A 13,096-nucleotide genomic window follows, 5' to 3' on the forward strand; every position below is an offset into this window, starting at 1 on the left:
ACTGCTGCGCGCTCTTCTCCCTCTGCTGAGAGCCCGCGGTGTCAGCCCGATCACAGGCACACCGTCACGTCGACGCCGTGTCTGCGAAACGTTTCCTGAGTCCACAGCACTCCGCCTGGTGGGGGCTCCCGTCCTCTTGCAGGTGGGGGACCGGGCCTCCAAGAGCACTGCCCCGCGGAGGTCCTGGAGCCGTGGCGGGCCACGCAGCCCGCAGCTCGCCGCGCCCTCCTGCGGTCTCCGTTGTGCCCTCCCTCCCATCTCGGCCTCGGCTGGAGTCCGGGTGGGGTCGTTGCTTCCTCCCCTGGGGTCATCTGCTTGAACCCTCCTTTTCCCTACTGCCCCCTCACCTTCCCCTGGGTCCCGCCCTCAGGGTCGTGCTGGTCTCCGGTGACTCTTCTTCTTTGGGGTTTGATCTCCGCTCCTTGGTTAGTTATTTCTTCATCCCACCTGCCCCCTGTGCCTACGCCCGCCAGGTTAATTTTCATAAAATGTCACAGTGACCCTGTTCTTTCTTTACTCAGAATCCTTCAGTGGCATATCTTGGTTTAGGCATAAACCCAAGTTTCATTTCCTAGAAATAATTCAGAGTCCTAATCATCTGGTTCTCCCTCTTCCATCAGGATACAGACATCTCCTGAATCCGTTACCTCCCCCTCTGCCCGGTAATTACCCAAAGATCTGAGCATTCTCCTAAGCCTCGCTCTGTTCACCTTCTTTTCTACTTGAACCCTTCTCTTAACTTTTCCGGCTGTTGTTTTATGTGGATTTATATGTGATTCTTGTTAGTATTAGCTACTGCGGGGCAGAGTACGTGAAAAACATACAAAAAGGTGACTGTCCTGGCACCCTGACATCTTGCTGAGACTGGGCAATGTGGGATGACTTTTCCACTCCTTCCACGGGTAGTAAGTACAGTGTAATTTCTAAAGGTACTCTGGAATGTGTATTAGTTAGATGCTAGACCATGTCCAAAGTTCACGTCTTAAGATCATAATCTTATTAGTTATTCGGTTATGTTGATATCAGAGCGTGGAGAGGGAGCCTGTCATTCCCTCACAGTTTACAAATTACAGCATTCAATTGTTTTAATTATTTTTGAAATAAATGGTATTGTTCTTTCCTTCTCCCAGTTTTTTGCTCCTCTGCCTCCCAAGGATATTTCATGATGGTTTACAATGGTAATTGTGTTTATTTTCATTTAAGTACCATTTCTTAATTTGGGAGACTCAAGTGAAAATTATGACCATTTTCTAAGATAATTATGGTAAACATGCCATTTACCAGTTATTCTCATTTTGTCTAGAACCTGACCAAATTATTAGTTTAGGACATTTTTGTACCATCTCCGAACGTGTGTGGTGTATAATTATGTGCGTGTGAGTGCTTATTTCCCAACCTTGATGGCATTTTGTGTTCGTATCCTTAATCCATAACTGACCGGTGCCGCCCTGGTGGTTTCATCCTCGTGCTGGAGACTTGTTACCAGTCAGGCCTCCACTGTGCCCACCTTCCTCCCGCCCTCCAGAGCCTGGGCTCCCCTCTCGCCCTTGCTGCTTCATCACTGCAACTTGTGTTTCTAAGACTCCTGGAGGATGGCTTTCTAACAGGAAATTCCAGTGCTACAAAAACTGCAGGGTATGAGTTTGGTATCAGAAGTATAGGGTTTCAAGCAGAACTTTGCAATTCAGGAGAAACTAAAGAATATGCTTTGGACATGTTTTAGGAGAAAGTATAAGCATTCTGTTAATTGGGAAACAGTTCGAGTCATAAGTCATAGTTTACTATTTTTTTTTCTTTCTCTTCTTGGCCTCACCCTTTTGTTTTGGAATTATGTGGCAGAGCACCTCGTTTTGTGGACCACACTGTAGGGTGCTCTGTCTTCTTACGGGGGCTCTTTGGCCTGTGATGTGAAGAGCGTGTGCTCGGGTTTGGAATCTCCTTAATTAAACTAAGTGCTCTGTGAACAGAATGTTTCCTTTCACCGCTGCTTGCTCCTGAGTCATAAAAGGCTTCCTGTTGTCTTCGTTCTTCCCTTATCTTCAATCTGGAATGTGTCTGTAGTTTTTGGAGGCTGAGATTTGGGGTTTACTGGACACGGGACACACGGGCTCTTCTTGGTCATCGTTTAAGCTGGTAGTCAGAAAGTGAAGGAGCAGTTTATCCAAGCTTGAGTAAGCGGTAGAACAGTCACTGTAGATTATTTTTTTAATCTTCAAAAGCAGTTTGAAGACGTTTGTTCAAAGATACACCCATTTTGAAAGGGGCCGGGGTTGTATGTAAACTGTAATTCTGCCAAATTACGCATAGATGGCGCTGTTGCTGTGTATATTACACACAAGCCCCTGGGCCAGTCTGTGCTTTCCAGTTCCTCAGGGTGGTTTTAGGTTTTTCAAACCACAGAGAAAATCAAATCATACCCCACTTTGATATTTATTAACATTTAAAAATATAAACTTCATTTTTAGTTGAAATTGTTTGTGGTGAGATCACTTTAAAAATTATCCTTGCTGTAGTAAGTATAGAATAATTCTATTTGTGTTAAAAATAAATATGTACTTTACTTTATTGATACATGCTGATGAAAGGTATTCTATAACCTACTTACGGTTAAAACTGAGAAAAAATTCTCATGTTTGAGCGTGTACGTTATAGCCATATGCAGGATGTCGCAGCAGTGCTTGCTTGGAGCGATGTTTAGTTATTGGGTTACTAGTTGTCATACGAGTGACACAGACACAGCGTTTACGGTGGCCCTGGGATGTGCCTGTGCCTCCTGTTCAGTCACACCCACCCTGTCGCAGGTTCTCAGTGCTCTGGTCCTCTATGGGAGAGGGCCGAGCGTCCCGGGCTTGGGCTGGGGCCAGGCGGCTCTGACTGCGGCCGAGTCTGCCCAGGGTGCAGGGGCCAGGCCTGGGCGTGTCCTCACAACGCGGCTGAGAGCCAGATCCATTTAAAGAGCTTCCGTTTGGGCCATTACAGACAGAAACATATTCTGCCATTATAAGTCATTAATGGGAAAGGGGCCATTTAAAATAATCATTTTCTTTGTTTTGAGCCCTTAAGAAAGGAAACTTTATTTTAACATTTTTTCCTAAAAGCACTCAAAATGCTTTTTATCGTCAAGTGTAGTGGTTATATTCAGACTAAATTTAATTTAAAATAAGCAAGTTATAACAAAGTATAAATATTTTAGCATTCAAAATAAAATGGTGAAGCCAGGAGTGTGTCCTCTCCTGTGTGTTTCTCGGTGCCAAGAAAAGCAGGGAAGCAGACGTTTATAAGCAGGGGTGCAGCAGGCCGTCCTGCGGGGCCGTTCACCCCAGCCCCGCCGTCCGGTTCCACGGAGGCCTCATCAGCCTCCGCTCCTGGAATCGGCCCCCCAGGCGGCGTGGGCATCGCGCGGGGCGGCGAGTTGGGGGGGTGGAGATGCAGGAGAGTTGCTCGTCTCTCTTTCCCCCAAGAGTCATTAAATGTGCACATTTTTCATGAGAGCAGACCACGCGCGCGGCACTGTGACATGTGGTGTTTGTGTTTAGCTTTGTATTCCTGGTAGTCCTATGTTTAAAGCACACTGCGGCTCCTTTTTTATTTTTCAAAACTGTGTCCGTCCCCAAAGGGAGTCACCTGTGGCCATGAGACTCTTGAAAGACCCCATCTCCAGCTCTGGAAGTGGTTTCAGAAGAGCAGCTCCCACAGCCCAGATGGTCTTTGGGGGAAGGTTTGGCTTCTGAGATGACTGCTCGGGAATGCATGGATGAATTTTTTAATATGGACGTTTTAAAAAATCAGCCTGATAGCTTATTTTATTATATTCACTTTGATGTTTAGTGTGACTATATCTGCCTTATCTTCTAGGGTTCAGAACAAGTTGGAGGTGCTGAATTACACAACCATCCCTGTCTATCTCCCAGAGATCACCATCGGCGCTCACCAGAGTGACCGGGTCTTCCATGAGTTCACGGAGGTGAGGCCCTCGAGTGCCGGCTCTCAGACGACTGGCACAAAGTCACGTCTCTGAAGAATGCTTTCTGTTTGTGTGTTTTAGCGAGAGAGCTCCGTTTTCACTGCGGTAGTTCTCCTTTCCCCCTTCATCAGTGTATTGACGCAGGTCCTCGGAAGGCAGGGCCGCTCGCAGGGCGCTGCCCCTCTGGGCCGTGTGTGCCGCGGGCAGCCTTCCGGGTCAGTGTGTTGTCTTGACGTGGGAACCTTCTCTCTTCCTCAGCTTTCCTCTACGTCCTTTCATGTCAGATTTCACTTCTGGCGTCGCCTTCCCCTTCACGGTACATCCTCCATAAGGAGGGAAGGTGTGTGTTTCTGCAGAAGGTCCTCGGGTTGTCGGGAGCCCTCGGGAGGGCGAGGGGCAGGAGTGAGGCGGGAGCTGAGCGGGGCCGAGTGTTTGTTGGGCTTCTTTCTAGTTTCCGTAGCTTTTTAGTGAATTACCTGTTTGCAGCATGGTGAATGGTGAACTTAGAGAACATTGCAAGTTCTGCCTTGGAACCTGGCCGGTGAGTGAGCGCCTCCTCTGAGAATCGTGGCCTCAGTGGGGTCGTGAGAACGTGCCCCGTTTCCCCGTCAGTGGTGGTTGTGTTTGGTTATCGGCAAAGGCGTGAAATGATTGTACTTAGATCAGAACTTCAAGCTGAGCAGTCAGTACTTAGGTGAGTTGAAATCTTAGTTAGATATTTTTGCATGACTGTGATTCTCTGCTTTGATGCTTGCACATTGCTTGCAGCTGCGCTGATCGAATGTCCAGGGATACCCCGTTGCTCTCTTTCTTACCTGAGATACTTGGCATTTTCTTTTAAGTAAGTTCTTTTGGTGGCCTTGGAAGTGGTTTTATTAAATGTAGACATTTGGGGAAGTACATAAAACTGTGAAGGTATCGCTCGGAGGTACCTACAGTTAGTACTTTGGCGCGTTTCGTTCTTGCTGATGTTTGCGGGTGTGTGAGTGCGTGCGTGGTGTCTCTTTCTCTCTCTGAGCGGAGCTGGCAGGCCGGAGGCTGAGAGGGCTCCTCGCTGCCGCTGGTGCCGAGGCCGGGAGACCCGCCCCCGGTAACTGTCCCCACCTACACGTAGTGACCCACCGGGCCTTGACGAGGCTGTCTCACAGGCAGGCGGCTTTGTCCTGTCCTCAGGGCTACTGCCTTGTGCCGGCCTCCGTCGTCCTGCTTAAATGTGTCCTGCAGCTTCCTGTCTGGCCTCCTCCGCGTCGGGTCTCTCCCTCCAGCCCTCCTCTGCAACGCAGAAGCGCCTGAGCTGAAATGCCAAAGCGGCAGAGTCTGTCCCATGCCTGCAGCCCTTCCGTGACCTCTGATGAATCCGGCCCTGCAGGGTGGGTGCCCTGGCTCCTGCGGAGCCTCCTCCCTCATCTCAGCCCTGCGACGCCCCTCGTCTCACTGGTGGTGTCCCTTAGTCCTTATACGGGCCCTGGGGGCTCGGAGGTGGTACACAGAGAATTGGGAAACAGATAAATAAATTGCCCTTTTAACTTGTAAATTCCCCTGATTACACCAGAGTAGTGATTTACTGATAATGTGTCTTTAACGCCTCTGTCACGTTCTGTGATCTCACTTTTAAGCAAGGAAGCAACCGGCGGCGGGTTCGGAGATTGTGCACTCACCCACATGTGAGTGGGATTTAGGGACGTGGCTTTGTTTTGGTAGTTTTTCCTATGCTTGCTACTGTTTGTGTTGAGTGGTACTGGCTTTTCTCTTGTATTACTGATATAAAGTTTCCTTTTAAAATGAATTTATGTAATAAAAAAAGGCATTGCATTTTTTAATGTAAGCGGCAGTGCACTTGATATGCAGCTGTGACCTGATGGGCAAGGTGCCCTCGGATGACTTGAGTAGCCGCCTCTGCTCATTTCAGGTTCTTCAGGCGTCAGGTGCTTTCATCTTGTTCTTTCATGCGTTTACTCCGTTTGTTCATTAGTTCAGTTATTTATTCCACTAAATATGTATCGAGTGCGTACTAGGCGCCAGACCTGTCCTAGGCCCAGGGAACAAAGCAGCGCGTGACCCGGAGAAGAATCCCTGACCTCCCAGGCACTTACATCAGAGTGGGAGGAAACAGAAAATAAACAAAAGGTGAAGCAAAGAGTTCGTTAAGTGACGGTGGCAAGTGCTGTGGAGAAAATTAAATTCCCAGAAGAGGGCAGGGCCGAGCCGTTGTGAGCTGGGGGAGTTGGATTTAAAGTCTTGGTCGTGGTCCAAGAAGGCCTCACTGAGAAGCTGATGGCTGAGCAGAGGCTGCAGGGGGTGAGGGCAGTGGGTGGGGATGCTGGGGGAGGTGGCCACACGGGGAGGAGAACCGAGGCAGCGGCGAAGCTCAGCCGCTGGGACATCAAAGACGCAGGAAGGAGGCCACTGTGGCTGGAGCGTGGAGGCGGGGGGAGGGAGGGCGGGCAGGGACAAGCAGTAAGAGGTTGCGGAGGCCCCCCGGGCTGGTGTGAGGGCTCTGGCTTGTCCTCTGCAGGATACGGGGAAGAAGAAGGATTTGTGTGATGCACTTGGTAGTGGGAACGTTCTGGTTTCTGATTAAAGGATGGATTGAGTAGGGGCGCAGGCAGAAGCAGGGAGATTAGCTAGGAGGCTGGTAACGGCATACGGGCTGAGAGGTACGTCAGCTGGGACCAGGGTGGTCCTTGTAGGCGTTTTGGACGGTGGTCAGGTTGTGGATAGAACCGACAGAGGCTATTGAACTTTTGTATCGGGAAGTGAGAAAAGGAAGCTGATTTCTAGGTTTCTGGCCTCCGGAACTAGAACTCTGGAGTTGGAACTGGCAGACTTTGGGAAGGTGCAGAGGTACAGGTTTCCAGGAAAGATTGAGAATTTTTCATTGGCCATGGCAAGTTCGAGATGATCATTATTCCCCAGAGGAGGTGCTAGGTGGGTGGTCGCCCTCGTTTCATCGCGCTGTGTGCATGCTGTGCTTCTCACCGACGGAAGGTTTGCGATAAGTGTGCACAGTGGTTTTTTCAGACATAATGCTACTGCACACCTAACAGACTACAGTATAGCATAAACATAACTTTTATACGCGCTGGGAAGCCAGAAATTCACGTGACTTGCTTTATTGTGTTGTTTGGACCTGAACCTGCCTCCGAGGCCTGCCCGTAATGGGTTTGGGGTCTGGAAGTCGTCAGCGTGTGACTGTTGTGTGAAGTTGAGGTGGCTTTGCGGTGAGGAGAGAAGGGGAGCACGAGGTTCAGGGGGCGGGAGACGGAGGGGGCCAAAGTCACTGTCTTCAGGGAGCTCACGCTTCAGTGTGTTTATTACTTCGTCAGTTATCTTTACAAGTGGGGGACTGTTCATAGGAATTTCGTCTTTTCTGTTGATGTATGTCTCTTTATAAACAGCTTGTGTTTATCTCTATCTCTGTAAGCAAGGAAGATTGAGCCAAATGACCCCAGAGAAGTTGAATGGTACCCAGAACAGGCGGGACCCTCGTGGTAGCCAGGTAGGGGGGGCGTGCACTGCGGCTGAGCATGGGTGGGCGGATGAGGGGCTCCGGAGGTCCAGCAGGGCTCCTGGGGACGGAGTGGCCTGACGTGTCGTGGAGGAGACCCAGTTGCACTGACGTTGTCCCTCATGGAGTGGGTGAGGGCCCCAGGTGGCCCTGCTCACTGCTGGGAGGAGACACTTCTCAGAGCAAATAAATTCCAGCGAACCAACAGCCCAGGCCATCGTCACGACAATTACGGGAGACACTACAAGTTTCAAAAATTAAATCTGTATGGAAAATGGGCATTTGAAAGTCCCATATAAAAAGGAAAATGCATGCCAGCAAATAATGACAGTTTTGTTTCTTTCTAATCTTTATACCTGTTTTTCTTCCTTGCCTTAATTCACTGGGTGTGTCTCTAGTTCATGGTTGGATAGAAATTGTAACAGTGGTCGTCCTTCTCTTCTGTCTGATCTCGTGGAGAAAGTTTTCAGTAATTCACCAAATATTATGTTTGCCCTGGGTTAGGTGTAGATACTCTTTCTCAGATTAGGGAAGTTCCATTTTATTAGTAGTTTCCAAGGACCTTCTATCGAGTACGGGTGTTGCGTTTTATCACATTTGTCTGTCACGGGTGATTTTTCTCTTCTTTATGTTAATATGGTCATAAAAATTATAGTGATTGATTTTCTAATGTGAGGCCAACCTTGATTTCCTGGATCAGTCCCACTTGTGTGCTTTATCCTCTTCATGTGTAGCTGAACCTAATTCACATATTTAGTTTAGGACTTTTGTATTTATATTGGATGGTAATTTTTCTTTCTTGTAATATCCTTGTCAGATTTATTATCAGGATCATGCTGCTATCAAACACTAAGTTGAGGTGGGACCCTCACATTTTATCCTCTGGAAGCGTTTGCCTAAGATTGTTATTACTGCTTCTTTCAGTGTTTAGAAGGATTGACTGATGGAGCTATGTTGAAATATTTTAAATTATAAATTTGTTTAATAGATGCAGAATGTTCAATATTCTGTTACTTCTTAGGTTTTGAAAGTTGTGTTTGTTGAGGAAGTTGCCCTCATTTCTAATTTTCTAATTTCTTTCACTAAGTTGTTTAAAGTGTCCTTTTTTAATGTTTTTAATTAGATCACATCTGATGGTGACGGCTGTCCCCTTCTCCTACTCTTGAAAGAAGTTTGTCATTTAGGGAACTAGCTTCTTGCTTGGTATTGTTTGTTGTACATTCGAATTCACTGATTATTGCTCCTTATTTTTTCCTTTTCATTTGCTATTTTTCTGTCTTCTTAGTATGAGTGGGTGGATCATTGATTTTCAACCTGTCTTGCTTTTGAATATATGCGTGTAAAGCTGGTCACATTGCCCTCCAAATTTGTCTTAATTAACTTGATCTCATAATTCTTTCTTTTTTTTTTTAATTTTTCAAAAATTTTATTTATTTTTGGCCGCATTGGGTCTTCGTTGCTGCACACGGGCTTTCTCTAGTTCCGTCGAGCGGGGGCTACTCTTCGTTGCAGTGCGCGGGCTTCTGATGGCGGTGGCTTCTCTTGTTGCGGAGCATGGGCTCTAGGCGTGCGGGCTTCAGTAGTTGTGGCACGCGGGCTCAGTAGTTGTAGCTCGCAGGCCCTAGAGTGCAGGCTCAGTAGTTGTGGCGCACGGGCTTAGTTGCTCCACGGCATGTGGGATCTTCCCGGACCAGGGCTCGAGCCCGTGTCCCCTGCGTTGGCAGGCGGATTCTTAACCACTGCGCCACCAGGGAAGTCCTGATCTCATAATTCTTGATATTATGTTTTCATTATCTTTCAATTCAAAATATTTTCTATTTTAATCTGATTTCTTTTTTGACCAGTGTGCAAATTCAAATTATATTGGATCATTTAAAAGCAGTTGGAATCTTTCTAATTGTCTTTTTGTTACTGATTTCTTGCTTAATTTCACTCTAGTCAGAAACAGTCTTATGATTTCTGTTCTTGGAACGTGGCTGAGACTGACTTTTTGGCTGAGCATTGGTCATTTTGGTGATGTTTCACGGTCCTTGAGAAGAAGACCTACTCTGCCCCGTTGTGTGCAAGGTTCTTGTAGCGTCATTGAAAGGAAGTCTCTTGATCACATTCTTCAGATTGTCTCTATCCTCACTGATTTTTGTTTCCTTCTTCTGTCAGTTTGCTGTGAGAGGCGTCTGGAAATCTGTCACTCTGTGTGGGTTTCTGCCTCCTTTATTTCTGTCAAGTTCTGCTTTGTGTGTGTCTTGAGGTCGTATTATTAGACATGCACAAATTTAGACTTGCTCTACATTCCTAATAGAGTCACCCTTTTATATGTTATGAAATTTTCCCAGTTAACTTTAGTCATGGTTCTTACCTTAAAGGTTACTTTATTTGAAACTTATGTAGTGTCTACAACTTTCCTTTGGTTAGCATTTGCATGGTATTGCTTTTTCTGCATCTTTTAATTTCATTCTTTCTGTATCTTTGTATTTTCAGTGGACACCTTTTAACCTGAAAACAGTTATGTCTTTAATTTTTGTCCAGTCTAAATATTGGGAATATTTGTTCATTCACATTTAGTGTAATTACTGATACATTTGTGTTTAAATAGCTTATCTTACTACATGTTTTATATTTTTCTTACCTGTTCTTTGTATTTGTTGTCTTTTTTTTCTTGCCTTCTTTTGGATTAAGAGGCTTTTTTTTTTTTAACATTTTTATTCCATTTCCCCCTCTATTTGCTTACTAGTTATCATTCTTTTAATAGTTTTTAGTGGCTAACCTGGTAATTACAATATTCATCCTTGATTTATTAACTTCTGTTATAAGTTAGTAGCTCTCTAGTTCCAGAACACTGTAAGGACCTCATAACACTTCTAACTCCGTTTACCCAACTCTTGTGTTTTGTGTTGTTTTTGTCATATGTCGTAATTCTTCGTGTATTTTAAGCCCTCGGGACATTGTGGTTATTGTTTATGTGGTCAGTTCATGCAGATTGACCCATGGCTGCCCTGCTGCTGCTCTTACCTCCCTGGTCTCCATACCTTCACGTAGGATCATAGTTCTGCTGTCTGAGGAAGCTTTGCTGACAACAGATTCTCACCCTTATTGTTTAAAATGGTCTTTAATTTGTTCTAGTTTTTATTTTGGAATTTTTCAAACTTACAAAAATAGCAAGAATAGAAAAATAACTTCTGAACCTTTGTAAGTGGTCATCATTATACCCCATTATCTTCAAACATCTTAATGCACAGATTCTCAGAGTGTGGTCCCCATATCGGCATCACCTGGGCACTCATGAGGAATGCAAGTTCTCAGGCCCCAGCCGGGGCCTACTGGATGAGGTTCTCTGGGGATGGGGCCCAGGAATCTATTTTAAGGAGTCCTCCAGCCAAATCTGATATGCACTAAGGTTTGGGAACCACTGCTTTAATGTGTAATTCTTATAAACAAGGACATTCTCCTACATGACCACAATATATCTATCAAAATCAGGAAACTAACATTCATACATTGCTACCTCTAATCTACAGACCTTGTTCAAGGCTAATCACTTGTCCCAGTAATGTTCTTCAAAGCAAAAAGATCTAATCCAGGAAAATGTGTTGCATTTAATTATCTTGTCTCTTTAGAATCTTTGAATCTGATCAGTTCTTCAGGCTTTCCTTGATATTCAAGACCTTGACACTTCTGAAGATTACAGGATGGTTACTTTTTAATATCCTTCAATTTGGATTTGTTTGATGGTTTCCCATGATTAGATTTAGTTTTCATGTGTTTTTTGTAGGAAGGTCACAGAACTCATTACATCTTATCAGGTAGCACGTGATTCCTATTTGTCCCATCACTGTTTCTATTAACTTTGATCACTTGACTGAGATAGTGTCCTCGCTGTAAAGTTATTCTTTTACTCCTTGTAATTAGTAAGTGTTTTCAGGGGAAGTGCTTTGAAACTATGTAACTATCCATTTTCTCATCAAGCCTTGACCCAGTAGATAGCATCTGTTGATTTTCTTGGCTAAATTAATGATTATTGTAATTTTCCTAATTCTATCATTCCTTCTACATTATTAGTTCCTATTCTGCTATAAAGAAATGCTCTCTCTTCTCTGTTTATTCATTTATTTATTTATATCACTATGGACTCACAGATTTCTGTTTTATCCATATACATCTATATTCATTTCTGTCTCTCAGTATACTGACAGCTGTGAATTCACATCAGTACCTTCAATTCCAGAGTGACACAACAAGGCTCGTTCTCACGGTCCCCCAGCCCACGTCCTTCTCAGATAGTGAGAAGCCTGGCTTCCCTCAGGTCAGTGCATCTGCTTCCTGGATCAGTCCCCCCAGTGTATCACCAGGTTCCCACCACTGCTACCACTGCTCCCTTCCACAGTTTCCACTGGTGTTTCCCCAGCCTCTGCTGTGTCCTGCTGCCCACCCATGTAGGTGCAAACCTCTTTTGAAGATTGTTTTCCTACGTTTCCGGCAAGGTTTTGTTTTGTTTTGTTTTGTTTTTAGGTGGTGTTTCTGACTTGGTTTTGAGCATTTACACTGTCTTGGGGTGTGTGCGTCTGTACTTTTGTGTGTACTTTGCTTGTAGTTCAGAACATTCTTTGGCTGATATTCGTTGTCAGTTTTAGAAGAGTCTTGCTAGTACCTCTTCAGTATTGCTTGCACCCCGTTTTCTCTGCTCTCCTTGGGCTCCACTTGACCACATGTTGGACCTTTTCACCATGTTCTGTGTCCCTCCTTTCTGTATCTTTCATTCTGTTTTCTCTATGACCTTCAGCCCGGATATGTTCTTCACTCTGTCTTCTAAGTTACTACTCTTTTCAGCTCTTCCCAATCTGCTCCTAGACATGTATTTTCTATATTTGAAGTTTTAACTTTAATTGTAGTCCTTTTTGATTTTAGAATTTCCATTTTTTTTATAATTTTGAGTTGTCTGTTGAAATTATTTTGTTATCTAAATTCTTTGACATATTAATCACAAAGTTATCTGGTAACTGTAATATCTGGACCTCTGTTCCATCTGTTTAAACTGATTCTCCCTCTGTCCTTTCCGTTTGGGGACATTTAATCTTTTTTGGTATGCTGGTATTTTTTAAAATGCCAGTCATTATTTTGGAAGAACTGTAAAGATAGCGTGAGGCTGCTGTTGCTGTCCTTGCTGTCTTCTGGCAGCGTTTTAGTAGGGCCGACTCCCGAGTCTGTCAGGAGCCGAGCCAGGGGACACTGCGCTTAGGTATGTGAGGTCTGGTGTATTTCCTGTTTGCCTTTCCTGATGGAGCACTTTTACTAGAGTCCCTTCTCTTTGGTGGGTCCTGACTTGCAGTTTTGTCCCCACGGTCCCCTCCCTGCTGAGGGCGGGCTCAGCCCCTCAGGGTCCTGCCAGTGAGAGTGGGCGGGGCCCTGGGGGGAGGCAATCACCTTGCAGCCACCCTTTCTGCTTTCCTCTCCTGGGGCCTTGGGACCGCCCTGCCTTTGAAGTCTCGGCACAGATGTTTTTTCATATGTTGTCCGTTTTTCTTGGTGGCTTGGGAGGGGACTTGATCTGCACTAGTCCACCAGAAGCTGGACATATTAGTCATTTTACCCAGTGACACGGGGAGGCTATTTGGCAGTTTTTCATTGTT

The 13,096-nt window shown here is 45.5% G+C and overlaps 1 protein-coding gene across 6 annotated transcripts in view; it reads left to right on the plus strand.

Annotated features, from left to right (window-relative positions):
* NDUFA10 (NADH:ubiquinone oxidoreductase subunit A10) overlaps positions 1-13,096 on the plus strand; it is a 57,320-nt gene that overhangs the window by 21,198 nt on the left and 23,026 nt on the right. For 2 of the 6 annotated variants that reach the window (XM_082395915.1, XM_082395913.1), the window contains exon 9: positions 3,856-3,964. In XM_082395915.1, coding sequence (XP_082252041.1) covers positions 3,856-3,964 — 109 coding nt within the window. Of the gene's footprint in view, positions 1-3,855; positions 3,965-4,222; positions 4,305-4,424; positions 4,474-13,096 lie in introns of those variants that run through there. The other 4 variants (XM_082395910.1, XM_082395911.1, XM_082395914.1 and 1 more) reach the window with 4 other exon arrangements.

Source organism: Balaenoptera borealis (assembly GCF_965194805.1).
Source record: "Balaenoptera borealis genome assembly, chromosome: 6".
NCBI classification, from domain to species: Eukaryota; Metazoa; Chordata; class Mammalia; order Artiodactyla; family Balaenopteridae; genus Balaenoptera; species Balaenoptera borealis.